The 22,332-nt window shown below is 45.9% G+C and overlaps 1 protein-coding gene across 3 annotated transcripts in view; it reads left to right on the top strand.

The window, feature by feature from the left end:
• Positions 1-22,326, top strand: part of Dlc1 (DLC1 Rho GTPase activating protein) — a 384,088-nt gene extending 361,762 nt beyond the window's left edge. For all 3 annotated transcript variants that reach the window (XM_055593391.1, XM_055593392.1, XM_055593393.1), the window contains 11 exons: positions 5,769-5,832; positions 7,582-9,005; positions 9,426-9,602; positions 13,190-13,349; positions 13,489-13,687; positions 15,499-15,712; positions 17,402-17,516; positions 18,111-18,329; positions 19,394-19,611; positions 20,299-20,472; positions 21,376-22,326. In XM_055593391.1, coding sequence (XP_055449366.1) covers positions 5,769-5,832; positions 7,582-9,005; positions 9,426-9,602; positions 13,190-13,349; positions 13,489-13,687; positions 15,499-15,712; positions 17,402-17,516; positions 18,111-18,329; positions 19,394-19,611; positions 20,299-20,472; positions 21,376-21,496 — 3,085 coding nt within the window. In that variant the 3' untranslated portion in view covers positions 21,497-22,326. The remainder of the gene's footprint in view (positions 1-5,768; positions 5,833-7,581; positions 9,006-9,425; positions 9,603-13,189; positions 13,350-13,488; positions 13,688-15,498; positions 15,713-17,401; positions 17,517-18,110; positions 18,330-19,393; positions 19,612-20,298; positions 20,473-21,375) is intronic.
• The last annotated feature ends 6 nt before the right edge of the window (positions 22,327-22,332 follow it).

Consider the following 22,332-nt stretch of genomic DNA (forward strand, 5'->3'; position numbering starts at 1 on the left):
TGTGTGTGTGTGTGTGTGTGTGTGTGTGTGTGTGTGTGTGTGTGTGTCCGTGTCCCTGTGTGTATGAACACACGTGTGTGCATGCTTACAGAGGCTGGAGGTTAGTATCCAATGGGATCCTCGGCTGTTCTGTACCTTGGTTTTTTTTGTTGTTGTTGTTTTGTTTTTTGTTTTTTGTTTTTTCTGAAGCAAGCTCTTGTCTGGAACTCAACAGACCAGCTGGACTGGCTAGCCAGTGAGCCCTAGTGCTGTGAGGCCTGGCTTTTACCTGGATGACTGAGCCGCACTCAGGCCCTCATGCTTGCCATGGTTGGGCTCTGTATCCATGTCCTAACTTCAGTGTCTACTTTAACTGGGAAAAACATCTTAAGGTGAAATGATTCCTGGTATTTCTTTTCCTGTGTACGTGAAGGACACCACAACAGCTGTGAAAGTACTGTTACACACGCGCACACATGCAGATCCTTACAGAATGTTTGAAGCAGTGAGCGTGGGTAGGGTGGTTTTGGGGAAAGATGGGTTAAATGTTTAGAATAGAGTATGGAAAAGACTAGATTTCGTAGTTTGTGAAAAGGGGAAAAAAAAAAGCCACATTTACCCCCAGAACAATGTGCAGCTTTAGTCATTAGTGCCCAGGGGTATGTACACATTTTTCTGGGAAAAGCAAGTTTGTGTCCTGAAGTATGTAATATCGCCGCTGCGTCACCTGGAATGAAAAATGTCACCAGTGTAGTCTGGAGAGGGAGAGAAGTTAGCATCTGGAATATGAACCGCCCCGGACATTTTAAAGATGTTTTCGCGCTTAGCTGTGTGGCAGAATTAATTCATTCTCAAGTCATCGCTGCCGGTAACGCATATGAATGAGGTCATTGAGAAGAGGCATCTTAGGAAATACTTGAGCTTTTGTCAGATCACCCATCTCACACATGGTAAGCCACTTAGGGAATGGGCCTTCTGAACTGCATCAACAGCTCAGGAATTTCTGGGTCAGAAAAATACCATTGCAGCATTTCAGCCCAGAGAGTTATGATTAAACTCTTGAAGAATTTTTTTTTTTCTTACGGTCAGTTCAAAATCAACTTCTTTTTTAGAAGGAAAAAGACATACTCTACAGTTTGATTTATGCTCCAAATCTGCCTTCCATAGAAGCAGAGGGAAAGAAATCAAAATAAAAAAACCTGGGAGTTCAAAACCATTCTGGGCTACACAGCAAGATCCTGTTTGAAAAAATAATTACAAAAGAGAGAAATTATTCAAAAGCTATAGTAAGTTATCAAAATTTGGGGAGATGGAAAGCCCAAGAGCCTTTGTCCACATAGTCACTTAATGGCAGTGGCTTTGGCTTTCAGAGAAGGTAACAGATGGGAGCTCTAGGCAGATTTCAAAACCCTCCGTTGGTCTTCAGATACTTGGGTTTATCCGCTACATATGCCAATTGTAAAGCTGTCCTCCACCTGTGGAATTGCAGGGAATTGCATCAGATAACAAGGCTGTGGTGTGTTTACAAACATGTTTACAAACCTCTCCTCTTGGCTGGTGATGTTCTCTGTGGACAGGCTTTTTGTGGACATCCATCTTTCCACCATTTAGACATTTAAAGCGCTCTGTCACTTAGACACTGTGCACTCTGCCATGAAGTAAGTGTGTTCTCTGTGCATCCACAGCAGCTTTTTTCTTTTTCTTTACAGATTCCTATGTTTGTAAGTCATACAACTGTTTTGACAAAAAAGCTAAAAGGAGCTGGTTTCTTTTAATATTTTTTACTCAGGGCAGAAGACTCATAGACAGAAAGGCAGGGACAGCATGAGTGAGAACAATGGTACTTTCTAAATATAAAGTTTAGTAATGACCAAAAACCACAATTATGAGTAGGCCACCTGCTGTTCTTAATGTTAGTGTCAGGTAGCAATGGACTTGTTCCCTCAAAGAGATTATCATTCCCCTCCATCCTGCTACCTTGCCTAATAATCTAAAGCCGTGAGGAAGCTAGGATTATGAGCAAGCTGTACTCAAGACTGAAAGCGTGCTCAGCATGTCTCAAAGCACAGACGGATCTCGCTGTAAACTGTGAGCAGTGCAAGGGTGCCTCTAGTGAAATGTTGTCTTCTGTGAGGTCAGGACCATTCCAAATTGCTGTCTTCCTTTGGAATTTAAGCTGACTCCATTTACCAACCATAGCTGGCAAATGAAAAGGAAAACTACGTTGTGTGTCATTGTCATCTTCAGGATGTACTGTGTCCCCGGACCACCCTGGATACACCGAAGCCATGTCAAGCATTCCCAAGACATCCGAACCTTGTTACTCTTAACATTCTGTTTAAAAACAAGCAAGTAATTGGATGTGTGTTATGGGGGGTGGGGGTTGCTTGGAGTAGGATTTTGCTATGTAGCTCAAACTGGGCTAGAATCAGCAATCCTCCTGCCTCAGCCTCCCAAGTGCTGGGTTGATACCCGGAAACAAATAATTTAAACCTATGTTGTGTGAATGCTAGGAATTGGAAGAATTTTTGTCAGGTCCTCTCTTTCCTTATCCTCTCTTCTGTTTTAATTTTAAAATGCAAGGGGGCCCAGAGCCCCACCTGCTCTCCTTTTATCTGCATGCCTGCAGCTCCCTGCAGCAAAGCTCTTGAACCTTTGATAGTGCACCCTTAGCTCCTTCTGTCTTGAGAACAGACCCAGGTTACCCAGGAGATAAGACCCACACATTCCCGAGGAGCTGGGCCCTGGGTGGTGATGGGAGTATGGGTGCCCAAGGCTACAGATGGTCATTGATAGCAGTATGTCATCCACTTACTGGAACGGTGGTAGTTCGGATCTGCTTTGCCTCCTTTTTTTTTTTTAACCATTATTAATACTGGTTTCAGAACCAACTGTAGAAGGTGCTGTGTTTGAGTACCAGAGCTGGCATTGGCTTTTTTTGGTATGGTGTGTTTTATTTGTTTTTTTTGTTTGTTTTTTGGGGGGGTCTTTTTCTTTCTTTTTTTGTTTGTTTTAGTTTTGGTTTGGTTTTTCAAGACAGAGTTTCTCAGTGTAGCCTTGGCTGTCTTGGATGCACTTTGTAAACCAGGCTGGCCTCCAACTCAGAGATCCACCTGTCTCTGCCTCCCCAAGTGCTGAGATTACAGGCGTGTGCCGCCGTGCCCAGGTTGGGCCATCCTGTTTTAATCCTGGGTCCTTGGACAAGATTCCTGAGCTCTCTAAGCTCCTGTTTTGTACCTTATAAAATAAAAATAAAATAAACCATGATATCTGTTGCAGAAGGTTTTCAGAGGACTAAAGGTGAGCCAGAGCATTAAAAGTGCACTGCACAGTGCCTCAACCAAACACAGTGACAATTCCCCTAGCTAGGACCATTTCCTAATTCTTGGTTGCCGTGACATAACTATGTATCCGTGTGGTAGCATGTGATGTTTCAATACTTGCATGTAAGGTGCGTGTCCAAATCAAGGGGATTAACATATCCACCACCTTACACGTTTATAATTTCTTGCCTTGAGAATATCCAAGTTAGCTATTTTAAGATATAAAATTAATGTTATCTATAGCTACCCCAGTGTTCCAAGTTTTCCCTCAGACTCACAGAGATCCGCCTGCCTCAGCCTCCCTGAGTGCTGGGATCACAGGCCTGAGCTACTACCCCAGGCTTGCCATCTGTCTTTTTGGGACTCACTGTCCCTGCCACTCTTCCAGTGACCACCCCTCTGTTGTTCTGCTTTTTGAGATAGATGAGTTTCTTCTCTGGTTAGAGCTACCTCCTATGTCCCTGTTCCCCTCTGTAAATGTGCAGGTCCTACTACTTAAGCATTCTTTAGGGAACCTGGGGAATGCGGGCAGGTGATGAGGGGAAATAAATGAAGCCACAGAAGCCCTGAGGGTAACTTTGGCCATTCAGAACGCAATGCCATTTGTGCGGTGATACCAACATAAAAAAGATAAAGTTGACTTTTATAAACGCAACCTCCAGGTCCTGGGTCTTTTGTTGTTATTGTCCTTTGGCTCAAATCTGGAGTTTGTGAAGTGTCCGCACCTCCCCCGCCCCCATAAGGCCACCATGCCTAGTAAATTTAGTTATAAACACCACTCAACCATTAAAGCCCAAATGGAGTCAAGTGGGGATTTGATTACAGGATTGATTAATGAAACCCAGACCTAAGACTGACTCCAGCCATTCCGCATTCTTAAAGCCCTTCGGGGGTGGGACGGAGACAGAAACATAGTGGGTGTGTCTCTTAACTGAGGCACCTTAGAGAGAGACCCTACACCTTTCCCTGAGCCTGCCAGCGGGCCTCAGCTGTTCTCTGTTCCCTCCCCATCCATGGAGAGAAGCTTTCTGAGGCTCGGCGCTCTGCTTTATCTCTGTTTATTCTCTAAACAGGCTTCCACATAATCTGTGCAATCAAAGGCAGGCTTATCAGGCTGCAGAAATGCTGCCTATCCTGGTGCATCCAGGTTGTCAGACAAGTTACCAGAGCAGGGCAGGGGAGATAAAGGCCGAGAAGAGGGCAGGAGCAGTTGAAGTGGAGGGAATTAAGCGCTCTTATTCCACGAAAAGGTAAGGTTGCAGCTTTAGGAAGAAACACAGGACCGATGGGGAGATGCCTGAGACTTATGAGACGACAGGCAGACACATTTGAGAAGGGTCATTTAAGGAAGACTCCGTGATGGTCATCTGGGGGATATTAGGAAGGACTGAGGCCTGGTGAGCCATCACTCACATCGTGCACACACTATAGTTAGGGGCTATTTAAAGGGTGGTGTGTGTGGGGTTTTTTTTTTTTTTCCTGTGACTTCTAAGTATTTTATTTTTAATAAAGCTGATTGATGGCTGGCTGGTTGGTTGGTTGGCTGGCTGGCTGGTTGGTTGGTTGCTTGGTTGGTTTATGTTGTACTAATGATTGAACCTGGAGCCCTGTGTATATTAGGCAAGTTCTTCATCACTGAGCCACTCTGCCATCCCTGTGTTTGTCTAATGTTAAACTGATGTTATTGTTGATGGGGTCAAAATGTTGAAAGCAGCGATTTGACCCCTGTTCCAAAGAAAAATGTGATCTAAGTGCCTGTTTGAACTCCATGAGATTTTGGTACCTGAGGTTGCATCGTACGGATCTTTAATCACTTGTGCTATTGCTGTCGACAAACGCTCTCTCCTGATAGGAAATTGTATAAAGCATTAAGTACTTACTAAAGAGGGCTGGAACTTCATCTCTGTTTAATAAACTTAAGCTATAAAAAAAATTACATTCTGAGGTGGTTATATTTGTTGGCCTGGAAATTACTGAGGCCCGCTGTCCTTTCTGATTAGTATTTGAGGTGAAATGGGGTGCACTGGACATACTGAGGGCAGCCATCCTCAGTTCCTTATTGCTGTCCATGTGTCCCTGAAGCAGACTGGCCCTGACCTTGCAGCTCTAGGATACTGCCTTCTACAGAAAAGCAAAATGTGAAATCTAAACAAACAGTATAAGAAATAGAAAGGCATCTTTAAGTTGAGTCAGTCACTGTTATTTTTTTTAGAACTCACCAGCTAGACTAGACTGGCTTCAAACTCACAGAGACCGACTTGCACCTGCCTGCTAGGTACAAGGTTAAAGGCATGCACTGAGGTCCTGGGACTAAATTACTCACTTTGGACTGGAAGTTCACCATACTTGCCTAAATTAGAGATGAGTTCAGAGACGCTCAACTCATGTGTCAGTTCTTTATAGGAAATATTTGCCTGCCCACGAGTGGTTTCCTTTCTTTGCTAATGTCCTTTCTCTGCTCTGCAGGCGATTAAATACTTTAAACAAGTGTGCAGTGATGAAGCTGGAGATCAGTCCCAATAGGAAGCGAGTGAGTACCTGAATTATGTAACAGGGTGGGGGCAGCCAGGACGCAATGTTAAAACCCATGTTTGCAGAGAGCAGTGGGTTGTGTTGTCTATTGCTCTGGACCTGAAGAAATCTTGTTATCTTTCCTGATCAACTCCATGAAACCTAAGCCGGGCATGGTGGCGCACACCTGTGATCCCAGGGGAGGCAGAAGCAGACTCTGTGAGTTCAAGGCCAGCCTGGTCTACAGAGTGAGTCCAGAACAGCCAAGGCTACACAGAGAAACCCTGTCTCAAAAAACCAAAAAAATAAAGGAAAAAACCCATGAAGCCTATTGAGTCACTGAGGAATTTTGCATGGCTCCCCAGAGGAAATAAAGCTAGCATTCTTTAGAACTCTTCCTGCTTCCCGGATGAAACAGTAACTCCATCTCAGAGCTGTCAAGATGAAAGCGAAGGCTGGCTTGGGAGATACTGTAGAACAGTAGGGGATGTGGAGTGGGGGCAGGGAGGAAGAGGCCAGGACAGGAAATCCCACACACTCTGAGTGGTGGTGCTGCGTCAAGAGAGCGTTTTTTCTGGGTAAGAGCTGTGAGACCATGGAAAAGGGCGAGGCAGAGTGCTGGGAGTGTAGTACCACAAATTACAGTAAAGAGCACAGTCCTGACTGTTGAGAGTATACATTTTAATTACCCAACAGTTTCTGTCCGGGGAGGTAAGCTTTTTACATGAATGATCTGGACTGCTCGGCACCCACTAAGCTGGTCAGAGGCACCAGGCTCTAGATGCTTTCCATGCCAGTGGCAAGGCTAGCTAGCGTACCGATTTGCTCTTCTGCTTTCCCTTCTGAAAGGCAATAGCCTGACGGGACAGCTCCCATTCCTGCACCTCAGTCAAGCGTCATCAGCTGCCTTAGTGGTTACAAATGCCCCAGGCTGGTGGCACTCCCTGGGCATTCTTGAAGCCCTGCTGCAGTGCCTGGAGCCTGTCTGACATTGAAAGTACCAGTAAGAGGTGGTGCAGGGTTGGGCTGCCCCGTGATAGCTCACCATACCTGCTCTCCATTTCTTTTAGGGGGATAGCTTGACGTTTTGTTTTCCAGCACCCTTCACCTGCTATCCTACTAACTGTTTGAAAATAGCCTTTTTTTTTTTTTTAATTGCACAGGAGAACATAAACATGCTCTGTCAACAGGCAGTTAAGCTGGAGGCGGTCCAGGGGGAGTCCCACCACTGCTGACTCCTGTTCCAGTTCAGAATATTTTGCATGCTTGGAATTTTCACCAATCTCAGAGGTGCCCTTTGTGAGCAATTAATGAACAGCCTAAAGACCCAGAGTTTCAATAAAAATAACTTATTTAGCTGGCAACGCTTGGTCAGACTTCTGTTAAAGTCTTTATACCTGGGCCAGTGAAATGACAGTGGGCTAAAGGCACCTACTGCCAAGCATGACAGCCAAGTTCTATACCCAGGACCTTCAGTGAGAAGGAAACTCACTCTGAACAGTAGTCTGAACGTGGTAGGAGCACTCACATACGTTCATACACATACATACATACATACATACATACATACATACATACATACATACATAAAAACACATTCTCTAAATAAAGTAATAATAAAGTCTTTAAATTCACTTTTCTTACTTAAGAACATTATGAAAGAAGTGAGTAATGGACACTAGGGAGTATCCTCCGAGGTGTGTCCCGGATCTTAACCTATGTCCTGCCACCTGCCCAGCACATAAATGGCTTCATTTCGTCTTTGCAGAGTGAAGATTCAGATGAAGATGAGCCTTGTGCGATAAGCGGCAAGTGGACTTTCCAGAGGGACAGCAAACGGTGGTCCAGGCTGGAAGAGTTTGATGTCTTTTGTCCGAAGCAGGATCCGATCCCTGGGTCCCCAGACGACTCTCACTTGCGGAGCTCCACGAGCCGCGAAAGCATGCTGACAGACCTCAGCGAGCGCCAGGAGGTGTCGTCAGTTCGAAGCCTCAGCAGCACCAGCAGCAGCGTCCCCACCCACGTGCCCCATGGCGGGGAGGCTGCGACACCCAGAACTAACTCCGTCCTCAGCGTCTGCTCCTCCGGCCACTTTGTGGGCAATGATGACTCTTTCTCCAGCCTACCTTCACCCAAGGAACTGTCCAGCTTCAGCTTCAGTATGAAAGGCCACGAGAAAAACACCAAGTCTAAGACACGGAGCCTGCTGAAGAGGATGGAGAGCTTGAAGCTCAAGGGCTCCCACCACAGCAAGCACAAGGCGCCTTCCAAGCTGGGCCTGATCATCAGCGCCCCCGTTCTGCAGGAGGGTATGGACGAGGAGAAGCTGAAGCAGCTAAACTGCGTGGAGATCTCGGCCCTCAATGGCAACCACATCAACGTGCCCATGGTACGAAAAAGGAGCGTGTCCAACTCCACACAGACCAGCAGCAGCAGCAGCCAGTCGGAGACCAGCAGCGCTGTCAGCACACCCAGCCCTGTCACCAGGACACGGAGCCTCAGCACCTGTAACAAGCGGGTGGGCATGTATCTGGAGGGCTTCGACCCTTTCAGTCAACCTGCCTTTAATAACGTGACAGAGCAGAACTACAAAAACCGCGAGAGCTACCCGGAGGACACCGTGTTCTACATTCCGGAGGACCACAAGCCTGGCACCTTCCCTAAGGCCCTCTCCAACGGCAGTTTCTGTCCCTCGGGAAACGGTTCCGTGAACTGGAGGACTGGAAGCTTCCATGGCCCCAGCCATCTCAGCCTGCGGAGAGAAAACAGCAACGACAGTCCTAAGGAACTGAAGAGACGCAACTCCTCCAGTTCTTTGAGCAGCCGCCTAAGCATCTATGACAACGTGCCGGGCTCCATGCTCTACTCCAGCTCGGGGGACTTGGCGGACCTGGAGAATGAGGACATCTTCCCTGAGCTGGATGACATTCTCTACCATGTGAAGGGGATGCAGAGGATAGTGAACCAGTGGTCTGAAAAGTTTTCAGACGAGGGGGACTCGGACTCAGCCCTCGACTCTGTGTCCCCTTGCCCGTCATCTCCAAAACAGATACACCTGGACGTGGACCATGACCGAAGGACACCCAGTGACTTGGATAGCACAGGCAACTCCCTCAATGAGCCTGAAGAGCCCACTGACATTCCAGAAAGAAGGGACTCTGGGGTAGGGGCTTCCCTGACCAGGTGCAATAGGTAAGGGCCTCACTTCTTTCTCTTTCTAGGCCAAGGTGGAAATGAGGAGGGGTCTGCTTGGTGGGATCCAATCTGACATTCACATACGCAGCCATATAAATCCGTAGGGACAATGCCCAAACAGGAGACCCCAGCAATCCAAAACAAAGTGGCTGTTTTTGTGGTGGGTGTGGACCCTTATTCAAGAACCATGAAAACATTAGAAACTGAGCGTGCCGAGTTTAAGTTGCTGAGGATGAGCTGCCACCAACCTTCTGTGGTTGTGTAGGAAGGACTGTTCATGTTTCTATTACGGAAAAAAGGGAAAGGGGCATCAATGCCCCTGGTTCCCGAGATGCCAGTGAGTAGCATGTGACCTGTTTTGTCCCCCACGAGGAAGTGTCTGTCGAACTCACTTCCTTTCGCCCTGTTCTCTTGCAGGCACAGACTGAGGTGGCACAGTTTTCAGAGCTCTCACCGGCCAAGCCTGAACTCTGTGTCTCTGCAGATTAACTGTCAGTCTGTGGCCCAGATGAACCTGCTGCAGAAATACTCACTTCTGAAATTGACAGCCCTGCTGGAAAAATACACGCCTTCCAACAAGCATGGCTTTAGCTGGTAAGAGAATAAAGTGCGCGATGAACTATTGCTGCAGGTGATGCCATTGTGCTTCGCGAGGCTGTCCCAGCACTAGCGTGTGTCCATCCTGTCCTTTGTCTCCGATCTGTCATCCTTGGGCAGTTAGTCTGACATCCTTGAGGCTGGGTTTTCAGTCCAGCTGAAGCTGGTGGAGTTTCAGGAAATTAACTGCGGGGCTGGTCGGTTGGGTTTTCAGCCCCTTACATGGAAGATTGCGTCCCTCTCACATCACCTAGCACAGGCGCCCTCTTTGCAGGTACAGGAATAACCCACAGTAGGTGGTTACACTGACTTTGTCAGGTCATGCCCAAGGGAGGAAGAAAGGAAGAGTGATGCGATACTGTGATATTATTTGGCCATATTTGTGCATGCTTTGTTTGTTTGTTTGTTTTTAAGCCCTGGTGGAAATTGAACTTAGGCCTTCATTCATGCTAAGCCCACACGCCATCACACTGTTATTTTTGAGTGAATGTTTGGAGCACGACTCAGAAATCTACCTGTGTTAAAGAGTTTAGGCTTTTTGTTTTATTGTTTATATGGGAAGCTCTCTGGGGAAAAAAAAATGCTCAGGGAGTAATAAATTCAAAGTAATTAGCTCTAATACCTCATATAGATACTATTCTTGTTTGTTTGAGTTTTGTTTTTTGTTTTTGTTTTTTTGGTTTGGTTTGGTTTGGTTTGGTTTTTTGAGACAAGGTCTGTCTGTTTTGTAACTCTGTCTGTCCTGATACTCACTATGTAGACCAGCTTGGCCTCAAACTCAGAGGAGAGGTGCCAGGCTTTTCCTCTTGAGTGCTAGGATTAAAGCCATGTGCTACCACGATCTACTACAAACAGAGAGATTTAAAAAGTGGGAATTGACTAGATGTTGAACTCTTCATAATTTTGAAGGTGTGGACAGCCAGGCTAGATGGGTTGTGGATGTGACATAATCTATGTACACACTCATTTGGTACAAACACAAGCACTGTGTCTGGATCCAGGTCTCTGTTTTGCAGCATCTCAGGCACTCTGCTGTTTGTTGTCCAGTTGTTACGAAGACAGAGATGCCGTCTGTTCCCCTAGAGCACTCTGCGGCCACCTTGGCCATCCACAGTGGCTTGAGATAGTCTGATCAGCAAGGTGCACTGCTCCTCTCCTCTGCCCCCACCCCCCCAGCCGTGGGTAGGGAATCTAGCCACAGCATCAAAGCGCCTCCCGAGCTAAGGCAGTTACATGAGCCTAAGCACAGAGTTGTTTGTTCCGAATGACAGAAATACGGATTGACCGATGTATCCCAGAATGCTTCAGATTCTCAGTGAGGAGTGTAATGTGTTCTTTCCACATTCCACAGCCAGGCTCTTCACCCCCAACAAAGCAAGTATTATGCACTCTTCTATCATAGTACCGTATGCTTGACTGTATGGAAACACAAATTTGGCTGTACTCTCTGGCTTTTCCTTTTCTAGAGCCATCAAGAGTGGCATGCCATGGCTGCGGGCAAGCACCCAGAAGTCAGCGCAGTTGGCTTTCTGTGGTGTCCCTCCATGCTTAGAGTAATATTTTCCTCGCTGCTATTTAAAACTGCATATTTTAGATTCTCCTTTCAGGGTTGTCCGCCCCCTTTCTCACCAAATCCTCAAAAAATCTCAAAGTCCACCCTCTTATTTCAGTTCTGGTCAGTTTTTCCAGTGAGTCAAAAACCAAATGTAAAAACCTGGCATTGTGGAATTTGGAGAGCAAGGAGCACTTCTGCCCAAAGTCCCTTTCCTGTTTGGCCTTGCCCTTTCTGGTCTCACTCACAGGGGTCATTTGTAGAGCTCAGATGTCTCCCCGACAGGCTTAAATGCCTGACATGGGTTTCCTGCTGTTTCCTATATGGCTGGGGGTGGGCCTGCTTTCAGGACGGCTGGCAGCCTTGGGGAGCCTCACAAAACCCCCATTGTGCCTTTTTCACTTTCCCATAGAAGCCTGAAGATGCCATTTTCTCTGGGGTCATAGGCAGGGGAATTTATTTTGACTTCAGGTCATGCCCCATTTGAGCTCTGGTCTCAGTTCTCAGTGTGACAAGCCAGTCAGCATTGCGTATATGCTGATATTTATGCGGTGTTAGTTAGTTACCCAGATCTTTTTATCTGAATCGGTTCATATCTCTTGAAGAACCCAAAGGGATTAGTACCCTTTTAGGGAAAATGGGAACTTGTTTCTCAAACTCGAATCAGAAATCCCTAATAGGGCATTACATATTTTTGCCTCTTCCTTCCTGTACCATTGTCATGTCAAGTAGTCCTATGCTAGGACCACATACTCATACACATACACAGGAATTAACAGGTTCCCCAGATAACGGGATTTGCCCAGGTCTTACAGCTCTGACTCAGGTATCTAGACCGAACTACCCTCATAGTAAGAAAGTGTCTTACAAAAACAAAGAAATCGGGGAAATGTTAGGGTTTAGCTCAGTAGAACCCTTGCCCAATGTTCCTGAGGCTCTCTGGGTTACTTTACCCCCAAAAGCACTGTCCTTTCACACACATACACCCAAAAAATCCCTAGGACATTTTCCAGTATTTGGGGGGGAAGGGTATTTTGTTTTTAATTTAATTTAATTTTTAATTACACTTTATTTCCTTTGTATCCCCCCTCTAGTTCCCTCACTTCTCCCCTCCCAACCCCTCCCTTCTTCCCCTTTCTCCATGCATACCCCTCCCCAAGTCCACTGGTAGGGGAGGGTTTCTTTTTCTTCCTTCTGATCCTAGTCTGTTAGGTCTCATCAGGAGTGGCTGCATTGTCTTTCTCTGTGGCCTGGTAAGGCTGCTCCCTCAGGGGGAGGTGATCAAAGAGCAGGCCAATCAGATTATGTCAGAAGCAGTCTCTGTTCCCATTACTATGGAACCCACTTGGACACTGAACTGCCATGGGCTACATCTGTGCAGGGGTTCTAGGTTATCTCCATGCATGGTACTTGGTTGGAGTATGAGTCTCAGGAAAAACCCCTGTGCTCAAAGTCTTTGGTTCTGTTGCTCTCCTTGTGGCCTCTTGTCCTCTCCAGATCTTACAATTTCCCACTTCTTTCATAAGATTCCCTGCATTCTGCCCAAAGTTTGGCCATAAGTCTCAATATCTGCTTTGATAGTCTGCAGGGCAGAGCCTTTCAGAGGCCCTCTGTGGGAAGCTTCTAACTTGTTTCCTGTTTTCTTCTTCTGATGTCCATCCTCTTTGCCTTTCAGGATGGGGATTGAGCATTTTAGCCAGAATCCTCCCTCTAGATTAGTTTCTTTAGGGATACAGATTTTATTAGGTTTATCCTATATTATATGTCTATATGAGTGAGTATATACCGTGCGTGTCTTTCTGGTGTATTTAGACTCACATAATTTATTGTAGCAGCTACTCGCCCAGTCAGGCCTTTGATGTGGCTAGTGCAGCCTGGAAACTGAACTGGTCACTTTATTATTTTCACTCAAATAGTCCCTGTATTGACAGGGATCAAACCCGTAGGTTTGTTTCCCAAAAAAGGGGGGGGGGTGTGAGTGAAAGCAGATGAACGAGTGCCTACACCCACCGCCACCACCATGTTTAAACAGGGCTGTGCCCAAGTTCATGAAGAGGATAAAAGTTCCGGACTACAAGGACCGCAGTGTGTTCGGGGTCCCGCTGACCGTGAACGTGCAGCGCTCAGGACAGCCCTTGCCTCAGAGCATCCAGCAGGCCATGCGCTACCTCCGTAACCATTGTCTGGACCAGGTGAGTAGTGCAGCTGCCCGGAGATCCATCTGTGGCAACTGAGCTTCAGGCCCCCCCCCCCACCCCCCCCCCCTGCCTTTCCTCCCTGTGGGAAAGGTGTTGCTTCTATCGTCACTCCTAATGTTTTTCTTCCCAAAAGGTTGGGCTCTTCAGGAAGTCGGGTGTCAAATCCCGTATTCAGGCTCTCCGCCAGATGAATGAGAGTGCCGAAGATTATGTCAACTACGAGGGCCAGTCTGCTTATGATGTGGCGGACATGCTAAAGCAGTATTTTCGAGATCTTCCTGAGCCCCTCATGACGAACAAACTCTCCGAAACCTTCCTACAGATCTACCAATGTAAGTATCCTTGCATCTTCTTAAGATTGTTGAAACTGGGTTTCTTGGGACCAACGGAAACACGTCCTTCTTCTGCCAAAAGGAAAAGAAAACAAACAAACAAACAAACAAACAAAAAAAGCCCTCTGGAAGCAGGAGTTAGCAGTTTGTGTGCGTATTGGGTTTATGTATAGTTAGCGAATGATTTGAAAAGCCGCTTTTGTGTGGCCTGGGAGTATGTTGGCAGTGACTGTGAAGCTTGCATGAAGTAGTCAGTTGGCTCCAGCATGACATGAACCTGATGTGGTGGTGTACATCTGCAATTCTAGCACTTGAGAGGCGGAAATGGGAGGCTCAGAAGTTCCAGATCACCCTTGGCCACATCCTGAATTTGAGGCCTACCTGGGCTCCATGGGACCTCATCTTAAACAGAAAAAAAAATAAAATAAAATAAGCCTTCCTGCTGAGGCTGTACATGCCGAAGCAATTTTACATTTTTACAGTCAAGTCTAGCGTCATCTTTCTAGAGCAGTGTAATATACACACCAAAATCGTGTGCTTGGCCCCTATCAACCCTTCTCCCTCTCTGCCTTGTTCCCCTCCTCTCATTTCTTTCCCCTTTCCCTGGTCTGTACACTTACCATTTTACTTTCCACCTCCCTCACAGAGAATTTAAAATTTCTCTGGTGTCTGTGTGTTTTATCTCACTGGAAAATGAATAAATAATCTTTTTTTTTCTTTCTGTTATTCGTCATGGCCCCTTCCAGAAATACCTGGGAAAACAGTCCGAATGCCCTCCTCACTTTTGAGCTCAGCTTAAAGCAAACAGTTGTGGAAATAAATGATCAAGATCAGGTTCATGGCTTTCACAGCCTTGTATTTTTCTTGGCTCAGGTGGCATCCAGGGCAGTGAGATTTAAAAGCAGCTTGTCTTAGCACTGAAATAATCTTTAGAACTGACGCATTGAGCTTCATTTTATGAGAAACGGAGCTGGTCTGGACTGCTTCATTATTTGTTTCTCCTTTCATATTTTATGAAAACACAGGTCACATTTTCCCCCACAGAGGTATTTGTTATTCGTTGTAACCATGGAGCTGTTTAATCAGTTTGTCTTATGGCCCTGCATTTAAGTGACTTGATTTTTCCACCACATGCTTTAAGAAAAAAAAAAAAAAATTAAGTTTGCCTGTGGATATGACTGGAAGGCTGGACACAGACTTACTGCAGTGTAAATTTTTCTATAGGCTTATGTACATTTTCAGACATTTGCTTCCTGGTATACTCTCTAAAACTTAGGCCATCATTTAAAATCTAGCTTTTGAAATCAGCTTTGTATTTTCACAGCCTTTTCACCCCATTTCAAGGATGAGCAAATGGGTCAGAATTGGTCCCCCAGATATACGGAAGCTTTTCTAATCAGCCGGGCGGTCTTCATCCTTAACGTCTGCCGCGTGTCTCACATAAACTTTTTATTGGAACTACAGACTCTTAGATGGAGAATGATCTCAATAATGAAGATGGCAAATTAGAGAGCTTTGTTTTAGGTGCTTAGAAGAAACAGTTCTGCACACTGAGAGAGCTGAACTCTAAGGTCCATTTAAGAGTGTGTCGGTATCGTGGGTATTTGAAATGTTTTAACTCCCCCGAGAGGCAGGAAATACTTGAGGGCAGTGACGCCGGTGGCAGCCCATAATTTCTTCCTTATTAATCTCTAGTACGCTTTCTACAAGTGCTTGTTCAGTGTTTGATGCCGGTGTTTGCTTTGGGATGCGGACTTGCCCTGTTCATGGAAAATTACCGAGCTGATGGCGGGAATGCTTGTGCCCTACAGATGTGCCCAAGGACCAGCGCCTCCAAGCCATCAAGGCAGCCGTTATGCTCCTGCCTGACGAGAACCGGGAGGTTCTCCAGACGCTTCTCTACTTCTTGAGCGATGTCACGGCGGCTGTGAAAGAAAACCAGATGACTCCCACCAACCTGGCCGTGTGCTTAGCTCCTTCTCTCTTCCACCTCAACACCCTGAAGAGGGAGAATTCTTCTCCGAGGTACAGATCAGATGCAAGGAGCATGCCCGGGCCTCCTGTGGGACATCTCACTTCCTTTAAGGCCGTGTGCCTGCGTCCCTGTCGGTTTCTTACCTGACCCGAGCAGAAGTGCATAGTCCTGGAAGTAGGTCCCTGTGTGTCACCGAGATAGAATTACCTGACGCAGAGGGCGTAAAGGTTGACTTTGCTTACGGTTTCAGAGGACTCAGCCCGTGGTTGGTCGTCCCATGTATCTGGCAGGACATCACGGGGTGACAAGAGAGGGCCTTTGTTTCATGATGGCCGGGTGGGAGGGTGAGAGAATGACACACGTCATCAAAGACAAGACACCCAAAGACCTACCCCCAGTGGCCTGCTCATGCTAAGTCCTACCTCCTCAAGTTTTCTATAACCTCCCACAACAGTACCACCAGTTATCCTGATCACCAGTTGGCCAGAATGTGAACTTCTTGGAAGCCCTTCCTGCTCCCGCTGTTCTGACTCTTAGTTCACAGAGCAGCCACGTACCCCTGTCTACTTTCCTAGTATGCCTTTCTAAAAGCTGTCTTTTAAGTTCAGGGGTCCGGAGAGAGAGTTCCATGGATTTCTGTTTCGGCACAAGCAGTGTTGAAGGCAAATCAAACGGTGTTGTTTCCATTCTCCCTGCAAACAGCCTCTCAGACCTACTTTTATAAAATCATGGGTGAATGATCCCTGAGCCTTAGCCTCCATGATCAGGAAAGACACATTTCTGGCCTGTTCCTGAAATTGAAAGCAAGGCTACATACAAAGGACAAAGGCTATCGTTGGCCCTCAGAGTTGTTCTTAACATACAGCCTAAGCCAATTACTGGCAACTGTGTCTGCCTAGAATACATGTACAGGAGGCAGGAGTGTCTGTAGAGAGACTGGAGGAAGCTGGGTGCCTACAAAAGCTAATTTTCCCCAGGGACTTCCTCTACACCAGGCAAAAAGCTGTTTTCTTCCCATTAATCTTCTTGTGTCCTGACAGTCATAGGTGATGGACAAACTGCTAAGTGTCTCCTCTTCCTCCTCTTCCTTTTTTTTTTTTTTTCAAAAATAAAGTGAAGTTTGAGGAAAGGTTAGCTCTGGAAGGAAGAAATGGGAGATCTTATTTGCATTTCTTACAAGAATAGTTCGTAATAAGACCGCCCCCCTCCACCACCACCACAGGAAGAAAAGGTGACCAGCTGGTCTCAACACATCTTCTTCCAAATGTATAACATAGGAACCTGAAAAGCGTTTCTCAGCTTGACCCATTGAAGTCATTGCACCTGAAAGCCGTACAATACTTAAATAGCCTTTTAACTAGTGTTAAAAGTTGTCGGGACATTCCAGCTTTAATGGGATAGAAAACTACAGGAGATGAGCAGAAGAGGGGCCAGATAAGAATAAGACCAAACCTCAAGGAAACAATAGGCTTATCCCTTACCTAAGGTACGGGATCCTGTTTGCTTAGCTAGTGAGAATAGCGATACCATCTATCCCAACTCCAAACAGCTCCCACCTCAGTCTCTTGTGAACTACTTAATAAAATCTCTTTAAATACCCTGGATATTTAGCCAGAATATACCTAGTTAGTACTTTGTGTTGTGTTTTTAATAAAACTATGAGAAACTGTGCTTAACAAAGTAAAAGTTTCTTTGAACCACTTAACCTGCTTATCAAAACCCATTCTTTTTTTTCCTAGGGTGATGCAAAGGAAACAGAGTTTGGGCAAACCAGACCAGAAAGATCTGAATGAAAACCTAGCTGCCACTCAAGGGCTGGCCCACATGATTGCTGAGTGCAAGAAGCTCTTCCAGGTATACAATCCAGAAGCTTGGCTGCTGGGCTAAGGATAACGTGGATGGGCACAAAGTCAATGGCTTGGTACCTGTTCTCACGCACAAAAGGTCTTTCTCAAAAGTGGAGATTATTATGTACATAGGCTGAAATTGCCATACTCAACTCAACTCTCTCTCCCTTCTCTCTCTCACACACAGGCATTTTTTATGTATATGTATTTAAATATATGTGTGTATATGCATACACCCACTACAGTTAATGTTTCATTCAATTGTCTACCTTTTACTTAAAAGTAAAAACAGAGTTTGAGGTCAGCTTGGTCTACAGAGGTAGTTCCAAGATAGCTAGGACCACACACAAGAAACCCTATCTGGAGGAAAAGGGGCCAGAGGAAGAGAAATTTAAAAAAGCAGAAGGAACAAATTATCTGGGATTAAAATTGTATCTGAGAAACCTGCTTTGCTCCACGTGAGCCCTGTTGTGAATACTTGGATCCAACTCTCAGGAGCAGGAACAGGCTGCCAGCTTGAGTCAGGCCATTGATTCTGCCTTCACCTTCTGCTGAGGTGCTGGCAGACCCATCACCTTCTTGTCTCTGGTGTCCCTCCTAGGTTCCTGAGGAAATGAGCCGATGTCGCAACTCTTACACGGAGCAGGAGCTGAAGCCCCTTACACTGGAGGCCTTGGGACACCTGGGTAATGATCACCCTGCTGACTACAGACACTTCCTCCAGGACTGTGTGGACAGCTTGTTTAAGGAGGTCAAAGAGAAGTTCAAAGGCTGGGTCAGCTACCCTACGTCCGAGCAGGCTGAACTGTCCTACAAGAAGGTCAGTGTTCTCCCTGCTTCATTCCCGTGGTCATGACTTTGAGTCATCAGACGTGAGACTCTCTGCCCAGTTGTACTCTCTGTGGTAATCTCTACCCCAGACCTGTCATGGACAACTGTCCCTGTGGTGGGCAGATGGGTGATTGAGATTCCCTGGGTCAGAAGGGATGTCTACCATCCCGACGGAGGAACAAACCCTCCGTCTGCATGTGAAGTCCTTTCTTCTACAGAATCATCCTAGACCGGTGATTCTCAATCTGTGGGTCGAAAAGCCTTTCAGGGATAGCGTATCTGATATTTATGGTTGGGGCTCACTACGACCCGAGGCCCTGTATGAAAAGGGCATTAGGACCTGCATTAGGAAGGTTGGCAACCACTACTCTGTACTTGCCTGGAAGATTCACTAGTGCTCCAGGGTTTTGAAGGGTGTCTGAGGACATGATTAGATTTTATTTTTATTTTTATTTTTATTTTTATTATTATTATTATTATTATTTAAAGAAAATAGTTTCATGTTCTGTGTCATATTTGCAGCATCCTTTATGTCTCGGCATATAGTTCCCATCAAGGTGTTCATCAGCACTGTCTCTCCCATCTTGAAAATAAACACAGTGGTTAGGTACAGCCTTTGGGATGGAATAACTGAATTTGTCACAGCCATCCTCACACAAGCCCTGCGAAACAGACGTCATGGATTTTGATCAGAATCTACACTATTTTGTTTGCACTCCTAGCCTGCTCTTGCATCGGGGGCTAGTAGCCAATGAACTGCATCGATTTACTAATCAGCCTCTAAAGAGATAGCCATGTTCCCCACTCAGATTTTGCTTTCAAAATCACATGCATCACCTAAGCAATGAAGAAAGACATATCTTGCCGTGTGGTGGTGGACATGCCTTTAATCCCAGCACTTAAGAGGCAGAGGCTCTGATTTCTGAATTTCTGAGTTCAAGGCCAGCCTGGTCTACAGAGCAAGTTCCAGGGCAGCCAGGACAAAGAAAAACCTTGTCTTGAAAAACAAAACAAACAAACAAACAAACAAAACTCCACACATCTTCTTTTCAGGTCAGTGAAGGCCCACCCCTGAGGCTTTGGAGGTCAACCATTGAAGTGCCTGCTGCACCTGAGGAGATCTTAAAGCGCCTTCTAAAGGAGCAGCACCTCTGGGATGTGGACCTGCTGGACTCTAAGGTGATCGAAATCCTGGACAGCCAGACTGAAATCTACCAGTACGTCCAAAACAGCATGGCGCCCCACCCTGCCCGGGACTACGTCGTGTTGAGGTGAGAGCTTCCAACCTGTTATGACTGTGGCATGGACAACTAAACATTAGCCCTTGTGTCACTCAAACGTGCCATATGGTTATGATATTCAAAACCAGGTGTAGATGTCAGGAAAAGTGCCGAGTGATTTCAAAGCGCATTTATATTTATGCCAGCGGGGTGCTCCAGTGAGTAAGGCTATACCTCTTGACACTGAGCTCAAAAAGTTAAAAAAGCCTTTTCAAACGCATGTGTGCTGTGGTGCTCCATTCCTTCCCCACTGAGTATAGATACTCTAGTCTAGAAACAGCGAATGAGTGAATAAGGCAGGAAATAGCCTTTAGTCCCAAGTGAGATGCGGTTAAGGCTGACTTCTACGTAATTCTCAAGTCCTCTGAAGGCTATTGAAGGAGCCGTTCTCAAAAAGCTTTGAGGAAATGTCACGTTACTGTTCCCTGCTTGTTTGATGTCCACATCCTGAGAAATGCAAGGAATGTAAAAACAGTTTTTAAAAAAATACTTGAAACTGGCTCCTTTCCAAAAAGAGACTGGGCTGGGTGACTGGGCATTTCCACCAAGTAGAAGCTGCCTTATGCAGCTCGTCCACCCAGAGTCCATGCGCAGGGATTGGGAGACACCAGGAGGGAGGTGCCATTTCCAACCTGGCTCCTGAGAAACTCCATTAGCCCGTTGGTTTTGTCTCCACAGGACCTGGAGGACTAACTTACCCAGGGGAGCCTGTGCCCTCTTACTCACGTCTGTGGATCACGACCGGGCACCCGTGGTAGGCGTGAGAGTGAATGTGCTCCTGTCCAGATATTTGATTGAACCCTGCGGGTCAGGAAAATCCAAGCTCACCTACATGTGCAGAGCTGATTTAAGGTACATTCTGATCCGTCTGACGTTTTGACAAGCGAAGAGTCACAGATTTTGCCGATTAGCAGAAGTTGCTGATTTTCCATATAATGCCAAGAATGGCAAAATGAGTCTATCACCATGGTTCAGAGATTTTAATGGAGAGCAGTGCTTATAAAGCAGAACCCTGATGTTTGCGGTCCTTTTGGGTACTGCTTCCAATCCGAATTCCTTAGGAGATGTGCTACTAAAGCTACCACATTTGGTACTTTTGTCACAAATTTAAAGCCACGGGAAGTAGTATATTTTATATTGAACTAACAAGTAGATATTTCCCATTTTATACTCACCGTGTGCGTGTTTTTTAAATGGATGATACTAATGCTTTGTGCAGTAAATGAATGTGACTCATCAGATATAAGGATGCCCAAAACCAACCAGTGAATGCTCTCTTGGTCAGTAAATTCCCTTCGTAAACGTCAGCTACCCATACAATGCATTTCTGCGATATATCCTGACGCTGTCTCTAAGCAGGGCCATTGAGTATCCATGCTTTCAATGCTGTCTCCTACAAACGTTCTGTGGAATGGACAGGTCTGGGGGTTGTCTGCAGGAAAAAAATAATCTTGCAATCGGGCGTAGTGTCACAAGCCTGTGATCCCAGACACAGGCAGATCTTTGTGAGTTGGAGGCCAGTCTGGTCTACATAGCTAGTTCCAGGACAAGTCAGGTCGATATATCAAACAGAGAAAGAAATGGAAATGTACCTTTGGTACAGCTCTCTATTGAAGCGTTTTCCTCTCATTCTTGAGGTACTAAGCACAATCTCATACTTAAAATTAAAGGGGGAACAGTGTACAAGACGGCCTTCATCATATCTTGGTCCTTTCTGTTTTAAATAACTTGCCACCTTTTCTTTTTGTGTGACAGGGGCCACATGCCGGAGTGGTACACAAAATCTTTTGGACATTTGTGTGCAGCTGAAGTGGTAAAGATCCGAGACTCCTTCAGTAATCAGAACACTGAAACCAAGGACACCAAATCTAGGTGATCACTGACGCATAGCACCTGAGTCCACTACCAGGGTGGATGTTTCTAGAGCCTTGCCAGTCCTTGGAAGAGTCCATCTGGGTCTGATTGACTATGGCAATTTGACACGTTCTTAAAGCTGCTTCCTGTTTGTCTTAGGTCTGTGTTATAGACCTTGACTGGAATACATAAGACTTGGTGGGGGGAGGGGTACTTGTACTATTCAGATTGCTTCTGAGAAGCAAGAACTCTTTCAGCGCATAATGGAAGATGACAAAGAGACGTGATTCTCCTGTGACGTCAGCGTATGTGTACCTTGTCCTTTGTAGCATGTTGGGGAATGATGTATCCACTGGAATAGTTGGTACTTGGGGACAGGTTTTTCTCACTGAGATGAGCGGAGAACGGTTTGCACAGAGGAGTGTGAATGTGTGTGTTGCTGGCTGAATGGCACAGATGAAGGGATGGGATGCAGTGTCTGGCACACTGAGATGCTCCAGAAAGGATGCTGATAAACCAGGTTTAGCTCAACCTGGAATAACTGACTACCCAGGGATCCACCCAGAAGGGGAACCCAGCTCCTTCTCCGTTTCCCCCTAGGGTATTAAGCTGTTTTTTTGGTAGTTTATTTCGTTTCATTTGTTTTTGTTTGTTTGTTTGTTTGTTTTTTCTCTTCTGCAAACCTTTGATTTCCCATAAACTGTAGTTTCCCCATGACTGTAGAAATTTAACCAATAAGACCAGTTCAGAAATAAGTGTCAGCTTCACTCCCTTGACTGGCTCCAGAGAAAGGCTTTTATTTAAGTGAGATGTAAAAGTTAAACACTGACTAAGCAGAATATGAAACCTTTTTTTTTT

This window comes from Psammomys obesus, unplaced genomic scaffold (assembly GCF_907164565.1).
Source record: "Psammomys obesus unplaced genomic scaffold, mPsaObe1.curated_primary_1811, whole genome shotgun sequence".
Classification (NCBI taxonomy): Eukaryota; Metazoa; Chordata; class Mammalia; order Rodentia; family Muridae; genus Psammomys; species Psammomys obesus.